Raw genomic sequence first — 22,847 nt, forward strand, 5'->3', positions numbered from 1 at the left:
AGTATTCCAATTCTCTATTTTAGAACCTACGTTAGGTCGATCTATTATTGCTGCCGACTTATACGGCATTTTAATCCTATATTTAAAATTCATTTCCATCATTCAGACCTCTGAAGCTAAAGCTCTATTTTTAAGCTCTATTTTTATTCCGCTATACTAATTTTGAGTAACAAAAGATGTGTAAAACAAAGTCAACACTAACTCCGGATGCTAACTCCGGCAACCCCCCCGCAAATAATGAGCTGCTCACCTAATCGTGTAAGCAACAATCGAGAGCATGTCCGCTTTGTGAATTCCTACGTTCGTTTCCAATCTTTCGATTCTTTAAGATTACAAATTATAGATACAGGTCATGAATCTTTGAACATATCAGTTCCCACTGAGTAGTGTCTGCTATAAGGTGGCTTGTTCAAGTACTCTAGTCATGCCTCCAGAAGAACAAGCACAGCAACGGAAGCTTATTTCGGAAAAAAGACGCTTACAGAACAGGCAAGCTCAGAGAAACTACAGTTTGTCTCTCTATCCACCAGAGATCAAATAACGATGAGAAATGTTGCTGAAATAATGCAGGAGAGAAACAAAAGAGACGATTAGAAGCTCTCGAGGATCTTGTTGAACGCCAGATCCATGAGTCCTGCAAGTTTGGCTCTTTATCTGCTGAAAAGAATCCGGACTCTTTTAATTTCCAACAAGACTTCCTTATGTCACCAGTACCATTATTGAATGAATCGTTTGATGTTCTTGACGGAGATGAAACAAAATGGGATCTGGATTTTGACAGTATTACTGGCGGCGGAAATGAGAGTGGAGTTAATCCTCTCCGGCCATTCCAATCCTTTTTGGACAAACCTGCACGAAGCCTCAACATGAGAACTGACCTTTCACCTAATAATTCTCATACACAAACTTTGGCTCGTCAATCAAACTTACGGCCCACCGCATTAGCCAAGTCGAGTGATACTATATCCCTGCCGGGAACAACAACTGATTCTCTAAACAGCTTTCTCTCTCTTTTCTTACTACAGAATGACGCTCCTATAAGTATAAGATTAGTGAATCAGATTGAGCATAACAAAGTGACTTTGCAAGATCTCATTGGGTTAGGTCTTGGAGTGTTGGAATCCGATTTTTCGCAAGCAACTGGTTCTGAAGATTCTGAAGACTCTGCCCAGTCCCAGGCCAAGTATAACCTGAAAACTAAGAATCACATCCACTCAGGTACCGGAAAAGGATCGATCCATTTAGAAGCTAAAGCTAATCAGAGTAGATCCGATTCTCAGTCCGCCTCTTGGCACGATCCGACTTACTCAAGTCTCATTCTTATCAGCCTGTCTCAGCAACGCCGCTATGCTAGGCCTAACGCCAGCTACAACTTCAGACGATGCCGAACCGCCATTTTTTCATGGTCATCTTTCCAACCAAGCAGAAGAGTGGCAAAAGAGCGAGTTCAAAAACATCAAGCCAGATCTCAGGCCAACAAAAAGCCAACTCGCCCGCAGCCATCACCCATACCTCGACGTCTTGCCGTTTCCGACGTTTCGTGAAAGGGCAATTGCTCTCATCCATACAGATACTCCAGTCTTTGACGAAGAAGAGCTTTGTCGTGATCTTCTAAACGACGCACTAATATGCTGGGGCTCTTCGCTAGGTGCGGGTGTAGGCAATTCCGGGGCACCTTGGGACATCCGCAGCTGGGAGGCACGCCCATGGTTTTTGAAGAAGTGGTGGTTTTTAACTGGGGGCATTGAAGGCGAACTATACCAACAGACGCGTTGGTGGTGTGAGATGCGGGGCGATGACTCAGGATATGCGTGGTAGTTTACATCAGAGAATCCAGGCTAGTATTAACAAATTACAAAACTGTATACCCCCAAAGAAACAGGATATAATAAAATGGTTTCTCTGACACTTTAAACCTGGGACAGGCCGACAAGTTGCCTCTTGGCGCGGCAAAGGCGCTCCAAGTTGTTTGTTCAGAACGAAATGAAGACCCCCTTGGCCTGTAGATGTCCACTATTTTCCCGATGCTCGAATCAAAACAGAGCACCAGGCGAAGCGAAAGAAGCTGGCCCATGTCTTTGCGCAAAAGAATATTGAGAGTCTGGAGCCCGTTATTCTCGATGCAACGGCCACGCTTGTCTCCCAAATCGATAAGCACATTGCTCAGAGCAAGGCCATTAATATTCGGAGATATGTTAACTATTATACCATTGATTTATTTGCCGAGCTACTCTATGGACGTTCGTTGGGATGTCTCGAACGTGGCGATGATATAGTCGAAGCACAGACAAAATATGCCAAAGTTTATAAAGCGCACATGATTAGATCCCTTCACGATGCAACACACATGAATACCTTTTTGGGATATGGAGCACATCTGCTGCCCCTGACAAAGACGCTCTTCGCTCGCCACCCGTATATGAAAGCTGGTGCAAATTGGGACAACATCATTTACCACAACACAACGAAACGACTTCAAGATGCAGAGTCTGGAGAGGAAAAGAAGGACCTGTTCTCCAATCTGCTTCGTAACAACAAAGGAGAGAGCCTTGACCTCCCAATGGGCGAAATCTTGGCTGAATGCTCTGTTATGATGAACGCTGGAACAGATACTACTACCGCGGCCCTAACAAATACCATTTTCCTCCTGTATAAACATCCCCGCGTTCTCGCGAAGCTACGCCAAGAGTTAGACAGCGCTATTGGTTCATCGGCCGACGTTCCCAACTATGCATCCGTGTCTTCTCTCCCGTACTTGCGTGCCTGCATTGAAGAGTCGCTGCGCATTCGCCCTGCTTCATCATATGGTCTTCCACGAGTTGTTCCTGCCGGCGGACGTGTCATTGCCGGGCAATATATCCGCGAGGGTGTGACTGTCTCTGTCCCGACGTACACTCTACTTCGCAATACAGACTGCTTCAAGGACGCATAGTCGTTTAATCCCGATAGGTGGATTGAATCAGACAAAGCCACAAGGAAAGGATGAACACTGCCCATTTTCCATTCAGTGTGGGCCCTAGGGCATGTATCGGGAGGAATATTGCCTATTTTGAGCAGCTGTTAGTTATTTCATCTATTGTCAGATTTTTCGACTTCACATTTGTGGACGGAGAGTCGCAAGAGCTCGCTACTTTGGAGAGATTCAATTCGAATCCGGGAGAGCTGCGTTTATGGCCATCCAGGCGGACAGTGTAAAGAGAAGCCAGAATAACTAATTTAGTTATATAGTAAGCATTCTAGTAAAAAGGGGACTGCTTTCCTTAGTAGAAAAATATAGACTTTTATTACTGTGTTGGTAAACTGCTATAGGTCTGAATAAGAATTGATCGGCCGGAGAGAGAAAAGAGCGGGCTTTTATACCTCTCATGAGTGTAGAGGTCGGCAAGAGCCATTGCTGTGGATTTCGCTCCCAATGTCGGCTGAAATGGTGAGAAACGCAGAGACATGGGGGCAGCACTGGAGCGCCGGATATGCAAACGGGTACAATAACTGGGATGAGAATCAATAAGTGAGAACTCCTGATCGTGCTAGATAGTATGGACAGAAATCTGTTTCTTTTTGTCAAGAGGCTACATACATATCTAATATACACGTTTCAATCCTCTGGTCCCTGCCAATACTTACTTACGTCAACGGGGTACCTCGTCAACCTTACAGCTCTTTATAGAGGATCCTCATCCATCACCGGTTAAATAACACTGCACACCGACTTCTTCGAAATCTTCTGCACCAAAGCATCCCTATCGCGGAACCTCTGCGGAAACTTGGCCAAGTCGGCCGCCTTCATCAGCCCCCGCGCCTTGGACGCCTCCCCCAAGCTCTCCGTCTTTGACAACTTCCCGCCGCCCCCCGCCGCGCCGACAATGAGCCCCAACATGGCAAATGGCGCAGACGTCAGGTCTTTGATGATGTCGGCAATAGTGACGGCCGCGTTCCCGGCCTCGCTGACGAGCAACGCTATGCGGGCCAGTGCCGTCGCGCTGCCCACCAGGGGGCCCAGTGCTTCGCCGACAAAGGGGAGGGCCATGAAAACGAAGGTGAGGATCTTGAATATCAGCTCGCGCTTCTTCTCTTCCATGACTCGCTCGCCAATATCCTTGATGTCCTTCATGCTGTCAATGGACTCGGCCAGCTGCAGCACCGGCATGGCGAAGGCAACGACGGCCTCGAGCTCCGGGACCTGGACGGTGGCGTCTTTGAAGATGTCGATGGCCACCTCGGCAAAGGTCGACAAGAGCGTCTCCTGCAGCGTTGTGATGTTCGTCCAAGCGTTTTCAATCATCTCCTTCGGGTTCGCCACCACGATGTCGTCGTCCGAGGCCTTGACCGGCACGTTGAGCCGGCGCCGGTAGATGCGGCGGCAGACTGGCATATTCCCGTTCCCGTAGGGCCGCCGAGGCATGTCTTCGGCCTCGGCGGCGCAGTCGTAGTCCTTACCCCTGTCGCCCCAGGCTATCCAGTCTTTGTCGATGCCCAGAGTCGCTGCCACGTCGTCGTAGAAGCCGTCCTCGTCCGTCAGCTCGTACTCGACGCTAAACGTCTCTTCCAGCTCCCAGAAGTGCGGCACGCCTGTGCAGGGGCTGGTGCCGCTCCTGCTACCGGCCTCCCAGTGGCAGGTGAAAAACTGATTGCCGGGCCCGTCGCCAAAGCGCATGTAGTCGTCCAGCTTGGGGTCAACGAGCTCCTTGACCCATTCCTCGTAGTACTTGAACTTGTCGTCGTAGCCGTGCGAGTTCTCGTCGAAGAGGGACAGGCTCTCGAGGAGCATATTGTAGAGCGTATCTAGAGTGAAGTAACTGAGGCAGCGGTCGTCGAAATCGTCGATGGCGTCGGCGATGCCCTCAAGCGTTCCGGGATTGTCCCCGTCGAGGCAGCCATAGCCGTCGCCGTCGCCATCGTCTTCCTCGGTGTCGTAGTCGTCGTAGAGAGGCTCTCCGCTGGTATCAGTATCTCCACCCGTGTCCTCGGTTGCAAAGGTCTCGAGGTCAATGGCCCAGTCTGAGGAGCCGGCGAAGTTGAGTGTCTGAATCCATTTGATGCGCTCCGCTTTAGTGTCTCCGTCCATGTAAGCGACCCAGTCGACTGCCCCGTTATTTCCATATTCGAGGATATTGGAGGCGGAACTTCCATCTATATAGGTCTTTACAATAGAGTATTTACCATGGTTGTTGATGATCTCGGTAATCTCGGCGTTCGAGATGTATCCGGCCGTGCTAGTGCAGCGTCCCTTATACGCCCTCGAGTCCAGCTTTCCGCCAAGGAACGTGCACATTGCATCTTCGCAGTTCTGATCTGCCATGCGGAAGCTTCGGCCGTAGCTTGTCACGCCCACGGCAATCTTGGTGGACTTGACGCCAGCCTTGGTCAGCATGGCGAGGGCGTTGTAGGTCTCGGTCTTATTGACGTGAGAGCGGAGGCAGTTGCCGCCTTCACAGCTGGGAATGGCCCACTTGTTGTCCACATCTATCACTCGCTGTTAGACATTGACTTGATGCTCAGTAAGATCAAACATACCCCATTGGCCGTGCAAATCATATGTCATGTAGATGAAATAGTCGACCTATTTGGCCATGTCCTTGACGGGGTATGCCTGCAAGTACCAGAATGATGCGGGGATGGCAATTGAAATGCTCTTGTCTTTTGGGAGCCTGGACTTGAGAAGAGACAGAAAATCAAGATAGTTGTCTCCCTCATTAGCACTGCCAGGAGGAACGTCTGGGATATCAGGTGCCTGTCGAAGCCAATGTCAGCATATTACCGTCACTATGTAGTTGGAGAGATCAACTTACACCTGGATATTCCCAATCAAAGTCAAAGCCATCAATATTTTGCTAATACAAAAAGAGTCAGCCCATACCAAGTCCCACAAGAGCGTCTATACAATCATGATACACACCTTCTTCATAAAGTTGACGAGATTATTCACAAAAATCCCCCTGTATGTCGACGTAGTTGCTTGGCGAAATCTCTGAAAAGTATCAGATCCCGTCGAAAAGTCCCATCCCCCAAAAGAGAGAATCCTCTTGTATTCGCCCTCCTTGAATGCACTGAACTCGTTTTCGTAGTCAGAGATGTCGACGTCAAACTCCTCCGTGACCGTCGCAAAGGCAAAGTGCACGTGTGTGAAGTTGTTTTTGGGGATGCTTTTGGGATGCATTGCCAAGCAGTCGCGGTCGTAGCTGAACGCCTCGTAGTAGCCGATCCTCTTGAACGAGTCTGGGGCTTCGTCGTTATTCACGACGTCTGAGCCGCAGTGAGAGATGCAGCCATTTGTGAAGGGCTTGGCTGTTCCGGGGGCTCCCGTGTCTGCCGGAGAGGGGACACAGAAATCATCTGTCGTTCCGCAGAAGCCCCAGACGTTGCAACAAGCGTTGAGGGGGCATGGATTCAGGTCTGCAAGAGAAGTACCGTCGGTCGGCTTCTTTGTGCCTGGAACTAGGGGTCCACAGGTAGCGTCCGCGACTGCTGCGGGCATGGGGGGATCTCCTGTGCTCAGACAGATAAGCTGCCTGACCTGGAGATTTGCATCACAGCCGGCCCAGCCCCAGGTCTTCTTGTTGAATGACTCAATGTTGGCCTCCGTGATGCCGAAGGAGCTTGCGATGGAGAAGCATCCGTCCTGTGCGGCGATCTTGTAGCTGTGGCAGCTGCCGTCAGGGTTGGGCTTGGGGCGCATGTCGGGCAGAGTCCCGGCGCTACAGCAGTAGTATTGGTTTGGCTTGGAGCAAAAGTTTGCCTGAGGGTTGAACTTGGTGAGGTCGGCGCTGGAGATGCCGCAGCGGGTCGCCAGGTCGGCACAGCCATCTCCGAACTTGACCTGCTGGGTCTTGCAGTCTGCCCTGGCATAGACACTGCGTAGCCCTTTGACTCCCAGTGTGGAATTGCTATGAAGCGGATTGATTGTGGTATTTGTGCTGATTGTTGAGACGATAATATCCATGTTCATGTCGGTGGAGGGAGTCGAGCCACTGAGGCAAAGGCCGTTTGTCCAGCTCTTTACCGCAGCTTGGACGACGCCGAGATCAGGAAAGCTCGCAGCATAGACACCAAACGTCAAGGCTGCCTTTTCAGTCTTGCAAATTTGAAAAGCAGTGCCACCATGCTGCGCTTGATCATGGAAAGTCGACAGCATCGCAGAGACGGAGCTCTGCGCTACTTCAGCTCCTGAATAGAGGCCAACCACAGCAGAGTTTGACTTGGCAAACATGATGGTGGTGCCACACTGAGAGGCTTTTTGCAAAAACGTTGTGAGATGGCGGGTGGCTAACAGGACGTCCGTTGCGTTTGGTTTCGACCCAGATCCCGGGTGGGACACGCTCCCGTCAACCTCAGGATTCACAGAAGACTTGACTGTCTTGCCGCCGCAGTTGTTTGAAATGGTGAGATTTCCATGGTCAACTCGACTACCATCGTCTTGCAGCGGAGGCAGAGACTTTGTGTTGTATTTCTCTTGACCAGTGGACACGCAGGCCCGAATGGTGAGGATGGTCTGAGGGTCGTCGACCAAGGCTTGAACGTTGACATCAAAGATGATGGGTAGATGGCAAGTCTTAAGTTCCCTCAGATGGTGGACGTACGTCCAGTTGGAAGGGTTTGGACCAGCGTCATTGCAAAGGCTAGGACATTCTTCCGCGTACTGACCGTTATAGGTGGTTGTGATAGCGCGACACAGAGAGACGAGGTGGCCCAGGGCGGCCCAGAAGGCAACTGAGCGCCGCATGGATAAGCAGACTCTACCACAGAGTAGCTGAGTGCAAACTTAGTTGAGGACAGAGACTCACAAGGAATAGGGAGAACGAAAGGCTGCAATATAGTACCTCCGTGGTTGACTGCCTCTGGAAGTTGAGAGTGGCAGTCCCGTGACTCTGGGCTCATCGGAGCCGATATGTTCCATAGTATCTATATCCGCCGCCTCTGTATGTCCCGTTGAGCCTGGTATCGACCCTCGACTCTTGGCATTTTATGCTATTGGTAAGCATTGTGAGCGATATTGTGATATAGCCGCCCGGAAGCTTATGGTGTTGAACAGCCAGACAACCGAGGAGATTGGCTACGCCTGCCTGGGCAGATACGGCACCCACCCTAGATGCAACATCATACGGCCCCATAGCGGGTTCATGCAAGGCGTCTTTGGGTCCTTAAAGCCAGTCCGACAAGCTTAAGCCGATGCTTTGTTTTAGCCATAAAAACCTTCAACGGATATGCAGGGATCTCTTGTTGTTGGTTCTGTGTGGGGAGGTGGTCAGGGATCCGAATCCCTGAACCATGACGCTCGCAAATTTCCCTTTTGGGCAGTGCTTGAGCTTCCCTTGGGATCTTTTGCCCATGCGAGCCGAGATGTGGTCAATATTTCCGGGTTACAAACACGCTCGTTATCAAACTCGCCTACATAGGAAAAGGTGCCCTTTATTCATGTTATCACGCGTTCCTTTGCCATTCTCACCTTGGGTCCCTTGTCCTGAACCTCTACCTTTCATTGCCAAACATCTGACTTCATGGTCTGCGTCACCACCAAATACAATGCCTGGCAGCCCGTTCACGACTCCTGCCTTTCTGGACAATGGCGAGTTCTTCATGGATCAGGGCAACGTCATCCAGATGAACTGGCCAAACGTGTCTGATGCTTTTTCCACGCACGTGCCATGGCCTCTGCTAGCTTCCCCGGCTGGGATTGGACTCGGCCCTGGCCGGGAGGCGACATCGTCGACGGCCATTCTGTGTATCTCACAGTCGCGCCAGAGGTTCTCACGGACCCAGCAGTCGTGGTGGATGCGACGACGGTGCTGTCTTCGTTGACGTTTGGCATCCCCGACAGCATGATTTCCGGCGGAAAGGCGCTTCCCATGGACCCTTCCTGGTACATTTGCCGTCACGTCTTTATCACGACGAAGCCTGAGGCGAAGAAGTCTGCTGATGGGGGCGACGGCTGCGGCTTTCTTGAGCAGACTTGTCTGGACGACCTCGAGTCCATTTTGAGCAACGACTGGGGAAAGACGGATAACAACACCATGTGCGCCCAGTTGGCTTTTGATACATTGCCCGAGAGCTGCGGCAGCTCATTTGGATACGCGCGTCAGGATTCTTGGTGTAAGTCTCAACACAGCTGGAAGAGATGATATTGGAAGCGTTTCTGACAAGACTGCATAACAGATGCCGATAACACGGTGATAGCGAACTCTGGCCTGGGACCTCTCGAGACGAGCCCCAGGGAGCAGCAGTACAGCTGGCGTATTGGCACCGGGTATCATTCTCCCTATGATCCCATTCCCTATGAAATCGCCGCCAACAGGACCTATCTCGTGGCCACAGCCTGGGGCTATAGCAAAAAGCTAGATGCCAGTGCTAGGAAGACACCCAAAGTCACCTGGGCCTGCATCTCGTCTGGAGACGCCTATGTGCCTCCTCCTCCGCCGCCGCCGCCGCCGCCGCCGCCTTCGTCGACTACTACCACGACTCCCAGCAAGCCAACCTCAACTCCTACAGCAATTTCCAGCACAGACGCCTACTACGATGATTTTACCGCTGGCTTGAAGCAGTGGACTACATACGGTGACTCATTCAGCTCAGATTCTAGGCGGCTTATTGCAGACTATTCCCTTGGCGACAAAGCCTTGCTCAAAAGCAGCTACTCCAACTTCACGTTCGAAGCCGAAATTACCTTGCCCGGTGACTCGGGCAATGCAGGTCTCATCTTTCGCGTCTCGAATCCTAGCGATGGTGCGGATGCTTACAAGGGCTACTACGCCGGCATCAGCACGGAGAACAACGTCGTTCTGGGACGTGCATCCAATGATTGGACGCAAATCAGCCTCGTTGACATTGATATTGCGGCCAACAAGGCTCATCATCTCAAGGTCAAGGTCCGGGAGAACAAAATCGACGTCTATGTCAATGACATGACCAAAGCATTGATCAGCGCGACAGACAGCACTTATACCAGTGGCATGGACGGCGTGCGTCTCTATGACACAGGCGCGACGTTTGACAATGTGCAGATCTTTCCGCTGGCCTTCAAAGATGACTTCGCCTCGGGCTCGATGGACAAGTGGATTCACTATGGAGGCGACTATGCGACCAAGAATGCCGCGCTAGTTGGCCAGGCGTCATCTGGTGGCAAGGCGTTGATCCGCAATACGCTGTACAGCGACTTTGTTTACGAGGCGGACGTGACCATCTGGGATGAGAATGGTGATGCTGGGCTTGTCTTCCGGGCTTCCAGTCCGTATGATGGAACGGATGGCTACTACGGCTATTACGCTGGTTTCGGCAACGGCTATATTGTTTTGGGCCGTTCTGATAACGGTTGGAATGAGCTGGCCAATATCAGCGCATCGATCCAGCATGGCACTGCTCACCATATTATGGTGCGGGCCAGGCAGAGCTCTTTGTCCATCTTTGTGGACGACATGAACGAGCCGAAAATTGAGACGGGGGATGACACGTATCTTACGGGCTTGAACGGCGTGAGGGTGTATGGAACCAAGACGACGTTTGACAATGTGGTCATTTACACCATGTAGAATACGTAGACGGGGGTTTCTGTATGAATTTCACTTTCTATATTTTATTGTAGCCTCTGGACTATTGTATCTAACGCTGATTGCGAAGTAAATTGTTGTATGTGTTGAGTTGTTTTAAATGTCTAAGCTTATCCCAAGCTTACCCCAGCCGTAGCTAACATGCTAGAACCCTTTAGTTCCCGTCTTCCCGTGAAGCCACCGCTAATCTCTACTGAGAAAACGCCGCCCAGCTGCCATCGAATTGAGCTCTTACATGCCACCCACTTTCTACAACCAAATCCCCATTTCCCGTAGTAAGCCCTCGGTGAAACAGCAATTTATCCGGCAAGCGTAGACTTGAAGGTTCAACCATGGCCTGCAGCGCGACGTCCCGCCCCCCGCCCCCTGTCGGCCACTTCCTCTTTTCACCTAGTCGCATACAGCTTCTGTTGTTGGTTGCGGCACCCTTTCTTTTCTAGCGAACTGGACCCCTGGAAAGAGTGGAATATTTACATAAACCACGCAGCCAGAGCTCTAGAACTGACAACTGTAACTCTATGTTGGGCCGCTCCATGAGGATCAAAAGTTCTCTGCTTCATTCTGTTTACCGGATACAAGATTTATATCCGAGCCTTACGTGAAGTTATTGGCTTGTGGCCCTTGTAAATTTTCCCTTGAATTACTCTGGCATAATGTAAAGTAACTACGTATTTATAATATTACGCGCCTGGTATAATACAATAAGCTGTAAAAGGAAGGACTCCCTAAGCCAAGAGCCCGGAATCCCTGGAACTGATAAAGGTAACCCTATGTTAGGCCGCTCCATGAAGAATCAAAAGTTCTCTGCTTCATTCCGTTTATCCGATATAGGATTTATGTCTGAGCCTTACGTGAAGTTATTGACTTGTGGCACTTGGAAATTTTCACTCGAATCGGTCTGTCGTCTGCTCCAACAAAAATCAAGATCGTTCGCTATGCAATTGGCTCATTGAGCCCTACCAGCATTCATTCTACGGCTTTGTATTGACATCGCCGCTGTCTTCTCGAACGAAACTCGTTATACGTGGGTTTCATCATGGGTCTACCCAGCCTCTTGCTTTTCTGGCCTTTGGCCCTCCTATGTCTGTCTGGCGTTCTCGCCAACCAAGACTCTTCAAAGTACGAATTGATTTTGTACTGGCGCCTCAGGCAGTTCATGATTGACGCTGTCGGAGAAAAAGAAAATGTTGTCGTACCGCTATGCGAGAGCCCATGCGACTTCAAAGATTTCATGAAAGCAGTCACTGTCAAGAGGAAAGGGCCCAAGCTGAAGGAACCGGACGGCATAACCAACCGTAAAGACGCCAAAGGGAGAACACTCTATCAGTGGTACCCAGACTACGATAAAGACTTCAGCGTTTTCACCGACGATCTGTTTAGCGATCCCGAGGAGGCTACCAAGAAGCTTGACGATGTTCAATTCACCGGGCAGTTCAAGAAAAGAACACAGTTCGAGGGCGCAGACAGCTTCGATGATATCGTATCAAGTATCACAGACGTCATTAAAAAATTCCAAGCCGCCCTCGTCGCGGACGGGAGGGACCCCAACGGCGGGTGGTTCAACGAGATCAAGAATCTGATCTCAATCGCAGCCAATGGGCGTCGCTACAACCGGGCGATACACCTGACCCAGGAATTCAGAGACTGGCTAGACGAAAACCCAACGCTCAGGTCCGTGAACGTGCAAATGACCGGTTTGATCCATCGTGCGCCAGACTTTGACTACAGGAAGGTGGATCTTCATGCGACATATGATGCAAACCGGGCCGTGGTAGGGATAGAGGAGTGGGAAACCCCGATCAAGATCTTTGCTGTAATTCAGAACTCAAAGGGCAGTGCTCTAGGCCATGTGAATTGTATCCGCTTACTTGAGAAGCTTGAGAAGAGACTGAACGCTGGATGCAAGTAAACAGCTTGCCTACCCCGAAACGAGAGGTGGTTATTCATTCACAAATGGGCGTCTCCTCACCCCAGCAAAAAAGTTATATTCAGCCTACAAAGATACTTCATCTTAGTTAATATAGTAGTTACTTTAAGTGTAATTTACTAGCACCAATAGTTGTTTCACTCTTTCATCTAAGACCTGATATTCAAATGATTGTCTCTTCAACTAAGTTTAAATATCATCAAGGTTGGCTATAATCACCTTCAGAGACTCTCATAACAGTTAACTTCAAAATAATCATCTCGTCGAGCAATCGGACGCTGGACAGAAGGCACCATGCCCACATTCCCATCCACATCGCAGTCGTCGGTACAAAGCATGAACAGGATTTTAGGTGTAACTCGTGGTAGCTCTTTCTTGGCCTGTGTAACCCAAGGATTGTCATCGTCGAATCGATTCACGTAGTTTTCACCGTCGCCCATGTAGACCAACCGCCGGCCGTCTGGAAACTCCTCAATAATTGGATTCCAGGCTGAAAATGGATCTCCATCAAAGGGTATGCAGTTTTCCCAGTTCATCTTTGCGCGCAGCCATGCAGTTGCCATCATGAGCCAGTCCACCTTTTCCATCCAGTCTTGTACGCGAGATCGAAAGATGGGCGACAGAATGAGAGAAAATAGTTTGATGACTTCAGTTCTTTTGCGGCTGTGAATGTCTCTCTTAAAGAGGGCGTGGAAAGATCTGATGTTTTGCTCATCGTCAAAATCCACTAGTTGAACTGGTGCATCAAGCAGCAGGCCAAAGAGGCCCGACGCGACGGCGTGCCTTTTTTCGGCATGTATAGTGATGAAGGCCATGGTAGCGGATAGGGAGATGTGTGTAAAGGGCCTCGGACCATAGTAAGCGTACTCGTTATAAACCACGTTTAAATCTTCATCTACAAAGTCGTCTCTGATTTCAACGCGCGGAAGCCGGCGCATCCTGGAGACGTCTTGCAATCCCAAGTCAAAATCGAGGTAGTACTCGGAAGGTATTGATAACGGGATTGTGTCGAGCCAATTTAATCCGTCCTTGATAAACTCGTCAACCAGCTCTTTCTCCAACCCGCCCTCCCAAATTGCCTCAGCTGCCTCAGACGTAACGTTAAGATGATAAGTGTCCAAACGAGGCTGAATCCATATAGGCCCTAGGTTCCAGCTATAGTTCTGCGAGACCATCTTGCCCCAGCGCATAGCGACCTGTCTTGATTCGCGACAGACTGAGGCAATGCGTGGCGGAGCAGCATTCTTGAGAGATGGCCGCACAGACCAACATTTGTGCTCCTTACGGAGGCGCTGAACTTCGTCATAAGGATCGTCTCTCTGGACAACTCGATGAGGCAGACAATAAAACCAGATAGCCAGGCGAAGCTCCACTGGCAAGAGTGTGAACTGGGGGAATGCGGTCGACTGTATTTCCATAGTGAAACAAAAGAAATTGCTGTTGTGCTTGATTAGAGTGCGTTTATAAGTGTATAGTAAAAGGGGAAGAGATTAATGGGACATATACATAGAAAAGCAATCTCTTTAAGCGCCTTAGTAAACTTAGCTAAGCATTTTTGGCGCCCAATAGGTACCTATGCACAGGGGGGTAATTTATGGATAGTGTATGATGTTTGCACTGGAATAGTTTATTTGCAGTCAAAACACTATTGTAAAATACGTATAGTTATTTTCAAAGTATTAATTTTTTTACTTAAGTAGCTCTGTTTTTCTGCTTTCTTTCAAGGGCGGCAAGAAGAGGCGATGGAAAGTTTTGCCGATATTGCATGGCGGGAAATCCATGAAAGGGTCTTCAGTGAGGACGGCTTTCTAAGCCACCATGTTTTCCAAGCCACAAGCATGCTGGCTGTTCTGGATTTTACAGGTCGGTCCTTGAGCCGCACCCTTCTTGCCAACATGTGTTTCATCGTGAACAAAAGCTGACTTAGTACGTGGTTGGAAAAACAGCTGGTAGGAACAACCGTGGATGGATGAAAGTAGGCCTTGCGATTCGGTTTGCTCAGGTTCTGAACCTCTCAGCAGAACCGGACCCTACACTGCCAGTCTAGTCACAGGATGGATATCGAGGAACCTTATGGTCTGTCTATCTGTTGGATCGCTTCGTGTCGTGTGGCCCTCAGCGCACTCCGACCATACAGGACGCTGACTGCACTATCAAACTTGGCCTTGACCTTGCTCATTACGACGGGACTTCTGGGCCTGCATTAATTACAATGGGGGATCCGGTTGCAACGCCAGGATCTGCTGCTGAGGTAGGCCAGGCGGGCTATCTATGCATTATGGTATCAAAATTGGGTCGGATTCAAAAGTATTGCCTTCGTTCATCGGACCAGCAGTGCACGTATCCGCCCTGAGACTCTCGCAGCGAGTTTGCATCTATTCGCAGAGCCTTGATGACGTTCGAAGCATATTTGCCACTAGTCTAGGGCGATTTCGATCAAGACAGAATACAACTGAGCCCAACTCAAGAGGTTTCGAGTTTTATTTGCTTTTCGTATGTGCTTTACTTTACTAACCGGTGTCTGCTGCTTCACCCTTTTGTCTTTCAGCAAAGTATCCATCGTCCTTAAAAGCGTCTGCACCCGCCACTTGGACATAAGCAAGTGGGAGTCCAGAGAAGTCATCTGCGGAGAGCGGGGATATGCGGAGATCTGTTGGCACAGAGCTGTACTATTTGAGATATTACATGATAGCCTCAGCTGATAGGATCGGGACTTTGGCATTCTCCCGGTAACTACTAAATTTGAGATCTACCGGCTGTGTTGCAGGATGCATTATTATCGGGACAAGGAGGATTTGCCCTTGAAAATCATGCTTGACTAGTTTGTCGCGGTGTGTGAGTGCAGTAGCCTAAATAATTGATCAATAGATTTCTTCCATGATCATATTACGGCTGAGCGCTTATAATATTGGCTCCTTCGCTGAGATCACCAATAATTACATGATCTTGACTGCCACCAAGAGCCTCCAAATTGTCAAAGACCTCAAGAAGGAGTCAGTCACATTTCTGATTTTGCTGGATGTCGCCATTCTTACCCAAAGATTAGCGGCACAGACATCCTCCACACCAGTTGGAAATTTGTTGCCAGGCACCCTGAATTCTGCGATTAGCCTCTCCTTATTACTGAGGTAATCTGTTCCTTACACTCCCATTAGTCAACACTACTAATAGTGACGTTGTTCCCTTTGCACATGGCTCGCCAGAAAACATTTTCGGTGTCAAGATCGCCTATTACCCATCCACCTCCATGCACACTCCAAAATTTAGAATGAGCACAACTGAAAGATGTAGAATAAAGGGGCAAGTCCCACTATAATGATTGTGTCTTTTTGTAGAGCGAACATCTAGTCTATAGATGCGAACCTGCTTTTGATACCCCGTCGTAGCCGGTCACAGGAATTTGCTGGATAGAAAAGCCATCGGTCACGGATTTGTCTGGCTTTCCTTCAAATGCTTTGCGAAATTTAACGGGATCACCTGCAACTGGAATAGGAGAAACCTCCAACAGACGTTAGATACCAGGCCGCGAATCGTCATCCAAAACACCTCACAGCATACCCCTGTCCATTCGGCACTAAGCTACCCTAGGCCTGATTGGCGGTAAGATGTTGACACCATAATTAGAGTGCACTCAAGTGAATTGAAGTCATTCAATGAAGAAAATGGATCACGATGCTTCAGCATATTATATAATCCTGGTAATATTATTCTTCTACCTGAAGATGCCTTAGTACGCCGAGAAACGGTCCACGGTGGAGACGGCATCACCACTGCAGAGGTTTACTAATATACATCTCTGTGCAATACAAAAGTCAGACTCTTTAGTTAGCAATTCCGTAAAAGGCGCTTATGTTGCCTGGTCTAGACCCTTGAAGAGCAGGTGTCGTTGAACCTGTTCTATCCGTCGCGCGCCGTACGGAGCGCAAAAATAGCACTCACAAACGTTAACCCATGGCACAAGGTGGAGGGAATAAAGTCAAACTTCCACCGCATGTTGTGCACTAGTATAACATCTTCTCCCTACGGGGATCAATATGAGAGCCGCCAGAATATGTACGGACGTACCCACTTCCCCGGACCAGAAATTGGGTCTGGGTCGGGGTTAGCGGCGCTTTAGTTTTGTTTTTCATGTTTATATCGGACTACGGATACACATAGAAACACGGAAAAGACAATTCCGTAGTTCATTTCGTACTAGCGTAGTCAAAAGATATAGACACTGGCTTATTACCCAGGTAGACACGTAGTATGGAGAAACACCCGGTGATGGCGGCACAGCCTAGAGAGAAGCCCATTAGTCGCCGTAGAGCAAAGCCTTATGTTGCAGATTCATTTTCCTTATAGAGCGAGATCATGCTTTCGTTTTCAAGAGTCTCCTGACAGCCGTCTCGCAGCATCGCATTGGGCTAGTTAAGAAAGAATCGCAACAGCATCTCTTCGACATTAATTATTCGTTCCTGTCAGTCATGGAGGTCACAGAGGAAACCAAAACCACCATAACATATGAGCATGAGGACCACAAGGCGTCGGATGTGCCTGGCGCGGACGCTGGATTTGCCATTGCAACGACTCTGCGAGAGGCTCACGCGGTTCCGAATCCATGGGCCTGGGGTCACGTCCAGCTGTACCTCGTGTGTGCCATTGTCTACTTGTGCTCTACTATGAACGGTGAGTCCTGTTACCTATGAAAGTAGGAGACAAAAGTTTCCACAAAAAAGATAGAAAGACTAACAGACTGGGCGAAGGTTACGATGGCTCCCTCATGGGCTCGATCAACATTATGCCCGAATACCAGGACTACTACCATCTTGGACCGAATGGCTCAGCAGGCACGGGCCTTGTGTTTTCAATCTTCAACATTGGTCAGATGATCGGTGCCCTGTTCACCTGGTGCAACGATTGGCGCGGCCGGAAGTTCATGGTCATCTTCGGGTGCGTTGGCGTTGTGGCCTGCGCCATCTTTACGGCAACCGCTCCCACTCTAGGCAGCTTCATCGGCGCCCGATTCCTCCTCAGCTTCTTCTCAACCTTGGCTAGCTCTGCTGCACCACTGTTGCTCGTAGAGGTAGCTCCGCCACTGCAACGTGGTTCCGTTGCAGGAGGATACAACACCTTGTACTATATGGGCAGCATCATCGCCACCTTTAGTAAGTTACTACCATTACCAGGGAAGTAAGCTCAGGTATGGTTTTGCTAATATTAGAAAAAAGCCATATACGGTTGCAACCTCCATCTTGGCGGCAACATCAAGTGGCGCCTGTCCCTGTGGCTGCAGGCCGTCTGCCCTGGCCTCGTCGTCCTCGGCGCCTGGTTTATCCCGGAAAGCCCACGATGGCTTATCGCAAAGGGCCGTCACGAAGAAGCACGGGCATTCCTAGTAAGGCATCATGCCAACGGTGACCCAAACCACCCTATCGTGGCTGTAGAGATGCGTGAAATCGAGGAGTCCCTGAGCAGGGGTGGCATCCGTGCGGCCCGCGACTATTTCAACATCAAGGCGCTATTCAAGTCACGCTCGAGGCGATACCGGATGCTGCTCGTCATTTCGTGGTCCTGGTTCATGCAGTTCTCTGGAAACAACGTCGCCAGTTACTACCTCCCCACAATGATCAAGGCTGTGGGCATCACTTCTGTCCCAATGGCCCAGCTCCTTAATGGTATCTACGCCGTGACGGGATGGATTGCGGCGAGCATCGGAGCGCGCTGCCACGATGTGGTTGGAAGACGCAAGATGTTCCTATTCTCGACAGGAGGCATGGTTATCTGCCTCGCCATCATCACAGGCGCAACTGCCAGGTACCAAATCGCGCACGATGTCCACGCTAGCTCTGCAATGATCGCGTTCATCTTCATTTTCGGCGTCGTGTTTGCCGTAGGGTATACTCCCATGCAGCCTGTGTATTCCCCTGAGATTTTAGCAAGTATGGCACCACTATTTGTCTACTTCTTCTTACGCTTAGCAAAGTCTCGATGATCACTGGCTAACAAGGACACGTATCTAGATGACATGAGAGCCAACGGCGTTATGGTTTCCTCCATTACCTCCGGCTGTGCTGGATTTGTAAACACCTTTGCCGCCCCTCTTGCGATGCAAAACATCACATACTGGTTGTAAGTCGCCGTCATTTTACCCCTGCTTAGTAGTTCACCATACATTGTACTTGGCCATGGCGCACATCGGCTAATTTCGGCAGCTACGCGTTCTTTGTCTTCTGGGACATCTTTGAGTTCATCTTTATCTACTTCTTCTTTGTTGAGACCAAGGGTCGCACGCTTGAGGAGCTGGATGCCGTGTTCGACTCCTCCAACCCCCGCAAGGCGAGCACGAAGCAAATCATTCCCCACGATGCATCTGGCGACTCCAACTCAGTGTAACTTATAGTTGGCAGTCAAGGGCCAGCTCGAAAATAGCGTAGAGGGGTTTCAGCTGCTTCTCAAGTTTTACAGATATGTAGCTATAGGTGTTGGGTGTAAACATAACGCTTATAATTCGTGAGTTGTAGCTAAAATGAACTTTTACTTGTCTCTTCATTCATTCGTGGAAATGTTTCATTCACAGTCTCGGCATGAGATTTGTAAATTTTCAACCTTTTCCTCCCCAAGTATAGTAGCCACAAGGGAGTCGTGGATCACATTAAAGCGTTACATAGTACATTGAAGCGTTACATAGTGTTCTGCCCCCAGAACGGGTCGAGCATGTCGAAAGAGTCAATTTTCATCGAGCCGCCCATCGCAGCGTCTTGTTCATAGCCCAGAAACCCAAAGTTGAGCCCAAAGTTAAAATCCAGCGCCTCCTGTATCGGGATGCTGCCAAACGCGGCAGTCCTCTGTGCCATGTCTCCGCCCACTGCTCTCGTCATGTTACCATCGTCAAGTAGTTGTTCGGAATTGCCATTGTTACTGGCGGCAGGTATGGCGTCAGGACCACCGTACATGAAAGAAGTGCTGCGAGCAGGATCATTCTCGTCTGTAACGTTCACCTTGGCACCTTGTGTAGCTGCTTCGAAGACGCGGCCTATCAAGGCGGAGCTGCGGTTGGCAGTTAACGACCAGGGCTTCATGGCTTCAAGGAGGCTTAAGACCATAGGAATTGCGCGACGACAGGGCTCTAGGACTGTCTCGTTTGGCATGTTTCTCGGGTTCCACAGGAGGATAAGTAGAGGAACCATTGAGGCCTGATGCAGATACCAGGCAGCCTTCCATCCAGCTATTCGACTGGGCGTCCACTCCCGTTCGACATCTTCCACCGTCGCAATCGCAAGCGCCAGACACATCTTTACCGCGGCCGCATCGTCAGGGCTGCAATCTTCCCAGTCGCTGCATCCGCTGTTCGCCAGGAAGAGAAGCACCGGCCGGTGCAGTAGCATGCGTAGGTCCTGATAACGCCACTTCATGAGGCTCTGCGTGAAGCGCCACGGTGCCTCATCGCCCACAGCGTCCTGGTAGCTCGCATTGTCTCTGCTAAGTTTCTGGGTGCTTCTGGTCCGTGATGATGGCCACGATTGCGACAGGTGCCAAGCAGCAAGCTGGCTGTCGATGTCTTGCCGCAGGGCCGTGGTTATGATAGGCGATACGGCGAATGCGTCCTGAACTCGCGTAGCAATCTTAGCAAACTTGACGCCTTCGGCAAGCTGTCGCAGAAGCTCGGCATCGCTGGTCTGGTCTGTTTCATCCTCTGTTGATTCGGCCTCAACTACTCTCCGTCCATCGTCGCCGACCTCCTTATGAACGTAAGAGTCATTCTCGGCCACTCCCCCGTCAGGGATTACTATATTCGTCGCCAATTCCCAGCGTCCAAAAGACGGCCGCCCGGTCAGCATGGTAGCCCATGTATCTACGCAGAAAAGAGTCCACCATGTACGACGTCGCGTCTCCAGAGCCTTTTGCAAGGCTGGCGGGATAGAAGACGTCGGAGGGGCCGTCAAAGCTTCCTTGTGTAGTCCCAGGGCGCCAGCCATGCGGATCGCAGCTCCAAGGACACCATACGCCATGTTAGGACGGTTCACGTAGTGCAGATACTCTCCGCCCATCAGCGCTAAGGTCTGCACTGTTTCGATGTGGGAGCTGCCAAGGGCAGTTAGGGGCAGCAATGAGACAGCCCTCTCGTAGTAGGTGGCGTGTTCGGCCTCCTGGTCGTCCGACCTTGCTGCGGCGACGCTGCCGAGAGCGAGAACCATGTTCGCCAACGCTTGCCAGGGCTCGTCTTCCCGACTCTTCGCACCGGCGAACTCGGCTCGGAAGATCGGCTCGTCCAGCATGGGCATGTACATGTGGAACGTCCGAAAGTACGCGTCGACCAGCGCCTGACCCCGACGCGACCAGGCCACTCGCGTGGAGAGCGCTGGCTTAGAAAGCTGTTGCTGTGATAGTGTCCGCGCCTGGGATGGGCGACGTGGCCGCACAGAGTCCGATGTCGAGCTATAGCGCCTATCACTGTTGCTGGCATCGTTTTCATCTCGCATTGGTAGGTGTACCAGAGGTCTTCGGGGGAGACTTGGCGCAGAATCGGGGGCCATCTCCTGTCTTAGTGAAGGGCGTAGTTTCAACATGACAAGTAGAGCAGCTCGTATAGACGATATACCCAAGTAAGATACCTGGCGGTCTAGAGCAAAGGAGAGCGCATTGACATCATCAGCCTCTGCCGGCACATGCTCCTGCTCCCGTTCGCGCCGCTCCTCGTCCCATTCTGCGTCAGGCGTAGGAACCGGCTCCAGGATTGTCAAATCGCCATCGTTAGATCGCAACGAAGCTACTGTGCTTGCTGCGGCCAAGGAGCCTGGTTGCGAGGGAGTAGCAGACAGTGGTGAGCGAGCTGCCCTGGCCTTTGGCTTTGGAGACTCGCCCCTCATTGGAGACGTGTAGATATCATTAAGAGGTGATGGATTTCGAAATGCCTCCGGCCGTGCGCCGTTGTGCGCCTCTGCCGCACTGCGTTGGTCCAGGCGAAGCAGAGCGATGAGATCCTCTCTCGACAACGGGAGCAGTTCCTGCACGTCGTGTATTGGAAATAGTCGCCGAAGTATGGAATGGCAGTCAGCCAAAGAGCTAGAGGCGTCTTCAAGGGCTCTCTTGGAGGGCATTACGCGTGGCCGAGGCGTGATGTAGTAGCATCGTCTTCGACGTGCCCTCGAAGACGCCGAGGATGAGAGGCATGGTCCGCAGGGATAATTACCATCGCATCGGCTACAGACAGGTAAAAGGATTGAGCCACCGTCAGCATCTAGGATCGTAGCAAACATGGAGTAGGCAAAGACACTATATGCATAAATGAGAAAATGAACAAGAAAAGATCACTCACACCTTGCGCCTCTTGCACTCTGTGCAGGCGGTGGGGATGTGGCTCCTCTTGGGCGCGTATCTGTTTTCCGGCTGGACATCGCTGGCGATAGCAAAGGCATCGTTACTCGGCTCGAAGATCTGGAACGTGTGAAATGCACCGGGCCTTGATGGAGAGCCCGCCATCGTGACGAGCTGTCATGCATTGGCCGGAGATGTTTGACCGAGTCTGTGACAGGCCAAGGGAGGAGAGTTGCGAGGACTGATGAACAGCGAAATCGGAGAATTCGACGCGGCAGTCAATCGCAAACATGGACGCTAGGCTAGGGTCACTCTCGATCAAATGATGACGGCCTAGCTCCAGCGTAGGCCTGCGGTTTGCAGTGGCCGGCGAAGCTGTGAGGGAAGTATTGTTAAAAGTAGAGTGTGGGAATACGAGGTTGAAGCCATTACCCTGTACAAGTAATTACAAGTTTAAAAAATCTCCAAGTCACTGGGTCGAATGAATCACTATCGCTGCTGGCCACAGACGATAATAATCCGAGGTTAGTTAACACGTTGATGAGTATAGTACTTGAATCCACGCCAAGAAATATTACTTTAGATATAAATCTATTGATTCTATAAAGCACAACTTTTGCCACCCGCTGCTCATCTTTCTCTGGCAACCAGCTTTGCCCCCGCGGTGATAGCTCCAAGTAAGAACGAGACTGGGAAAACCAACTGCTTTTACCGGTTAGGGTTGGAGCGAGACGCTACACCAGCGGCCAAGGAAACATGGGTCTGGGGTCCTTTGAAACCTCTACTCAGAGTCCAGAACTAAGCGTCAAGAGGGGCATCACCCCCGCAGAGGCCAGCCAGACAGGATAGAGCAAAATAATAACCGAAAAACAACCTGTGTGGCCGACCATGTTTGGGCCTGCTATATTGAAATCGGCCTAGAATATGTAGAAGATCTATGTATGTAGGAGTAGGCAGCATTGCTCTCAGATTGGCTCCCTCTCTTCCCCGGATTCGATTGTTACATGGGGCGGTTTCTTTCCAGATGTGGACGGTGGCTTCTCCAAACTTCGGCCCCCCCCCCCCCCCCCCCCCCCCCCCCCCCC

At 50.5% G+C, this 22,847-nt stretch overlaps 10 protein-coding genes across 10 annotated transcripts; 6 read left to right on the forward strand and 4 right to left on the reverse strand.

Annotated features, from left to right (window-relative positions):
* Positions 1-351: 351 nt before the first annotated feature.
* On the forward strand, positions 352-1,872 carry M431DRAFT_110871 (hypothetical protein). The gene is made up of 3 exons (XM_024911776.1): positions 352-509; positions 571-1,218; positions 1,268-1,872. Exons 1-3 carry the CDS (start codon positions 425-427, stop codon positions 1,816-1,818), a joined length of 1,284 nt encoding a protein of 427 aa, XP_024778099.1. The 5' UTR covers positions 352-424; the 3' UTR covers positions 1,819-1,872.
* Positions 1,873-1,996: 124 nt separating this feature from the next.
* M431DRAFT_549187 (hypothetical protein) lies at positions 1,997-3,233 on the forward strand (the record flags this gene model as incomplete). Its single annotated transcript, XM_024921283.1, has 1 exon — positions 1,997-3,233. A coding segment is annotated over one exon (936 nt), but the record flags the coding sequence as incomplete, so codon positions are not given.
* A 455-nt stretch (positions 3,234-3,688) lies between these two features.
* On the reverse strand, positions 3,689-7,943 carry M431DRAFT_517960 (glycoside hydrolase family 18 protein; the record flags this gene model as incomplete). Its single annotated transcript, XM_024920353.1, has 5 exons — positions 5,897-7,943; positions 5,790-5,831; positions 5,582-5,731; positions 5,515-5,560; positions 3,689-5,469 (listed from the first exon to the last, which is right to left on the reverse strand). The coding sequence occupies exons 1-5, from the start codon at positions 7,718-7,720 to the stop codon at positions 3,689-3,691; spliced, it is 3,843 nt and encodes a 1,280-aa protein (XP_024778101.1). The 5' UTR covers positions 7,721-7,943.
* A 577-nt stretch (positions 7,944-8,520) lies between these two features.
* M431DRAFT_492643 (hypothetical protein) lies at positions 8,521-10,520 on the forward strand (the record flags this gene model as incomplete). Its single annotated transcript, XM_024917023.1, has 3 exons — positions 8,521-8,615; positions 8,657-9,087; positions 9,151-10,520. 3 exons carry the CDS (start codon positions 8,521-8,523, stop codon positions 10,518-10,520), a joined length of 1,896 nt encoding a protein of 631 aa, XP_024778102.1.
* Positions 10,521-11,545: 1,025 nt separating this feature from the next.
* Positions 11,546-12,531, forward strand: M431DRAFT_505928 (hypothetical protein). Its single transcript, XM_024918720.1, has one exon. The coding sequence runs from the start codon at positions 11,575-11,577 to the stop codon at positions 12,445-12,447; it is 873 nt and encodes a 290-aa protein (XP_024778103.1). The 5' UTR covers positions 11,546-11,574; the 3' UTR covers positions 12,448-12,531.
* A 65-nt stretch (positions 12,532-12,596) lies between these two features.
* M431DRAFT_505929 (hypothetical protein) lies at positions 12,597-13,910 on the reverse strand. Its single transcript, XM_024918721.1, has one exon. It carries the CDS (start codon positions 13,881-13,883, stop codon positions 12,687-12,689), a length of 1,197 nt encoding a protein of 398 aa, XP_024778104.1. The 5' UTR covers positions 13,884-13,910; the 3' UTR covers positions 12,597-12,686.
* Positions 13,911-14,147: 237 nt separating this feature from the next.
* On the forward strand, positions 14,148-14,560 carry M431DRAFT_517965 (hypothetical protein). The gene is made up of 2 exons (XM_024920354.1): positions 14,148-14,328; positions 14,412-14,560. The coding sequence occupies exons 1-2, from the start codon at positions 14,208-14,210 to the stop codon at positions 14,510-14,512; spliced, it is 222 nt and encodes a 73-aa protein (XP_024778105.1). The 5' UTR covers positions 14,148-14,207; the 3' UTR covers positions 14,513-14,560.
* A 415-nt stretch (positions 14,561-14,975) lies between these two features.
* On the reverse strand, positions 14,976-16,033 carry M431DRAFT_479909 (hypothetical protein; the record flags this gene model as incomplete). Its single annotated transcript, XM_024915815.1, has 5 exons — positions 14,976-15,129; positions 15,151-15,314; positions 15,501-15,598; positions 15,829-15,942; positions 16,024-16,033. The coding sequence occupies 5 exons, from the start codon at positions 16,031-16,033 to the stop codon at positions 14,976-14,978; spliced, it is 540 nt and encodes a 179-aa protein (XP_024778106.1).
* An 898-nt stretch (positions 16,034-16,931) lies between these two features.
* Positions 16,932-18,580, forward strand: M431DRAFT_492647 (hypothetical protein; the record flags this gene model as incomplete). Its single annotated transcript, XM_024917024.1, has 4 exons — positions 16,932-17,133; positions 17,211-17,612; positions 17,676-18,386; positions 18,468-18,580. 4 exons carry the CDS (start codon positions 16,932-16,934, stop codon positions 18,578-18,580), a joined length of 1,428 nt encoding a protein of 475 aa, XP_024778107.1.
* A 357-nt stretch (positions 18,581-18,937) lies between these two features.
* Positions 18,938-22,144, reverse strand: M431DRAFT_505932 (hypothetical protein). The gene is made up of 2 exons (XM_024918722.1): positions 21,764-22,144; positions 18,938-21,648 (listed from the first exon to the last, which is right to left on the reverse strand). The coding sequence occupies exons 1-2, from the start codon at positions 21,925-21,927 to the stop codon at positions 19,128-19,130; spliced, it is 2,685 nt and encodes an 894-aa protein (XP_024778108.1). The 5' UTR covers positions 21,928-22,144; the 3' UTR covers positions 18,938-19,127.
* Between the last annotated feature and the right edge of the window lie 703 nt (positions 22,145-22,847).

This window comes from Trichoderma harzianum (assembly GCF_003025095.1).
Source record: "Trichoderma harzianum CBS 226.95 unplaced genomic scaffold M431scaffold_3, whole genome shotgun sequence".
Classification (NCBI taxonomy): Eukaryota; Fungi; Ascomycota; class Sordariomycetes; order Hypocreales; family Hypocreaceae; genus Trichoderma; species Trichoderma harzianum.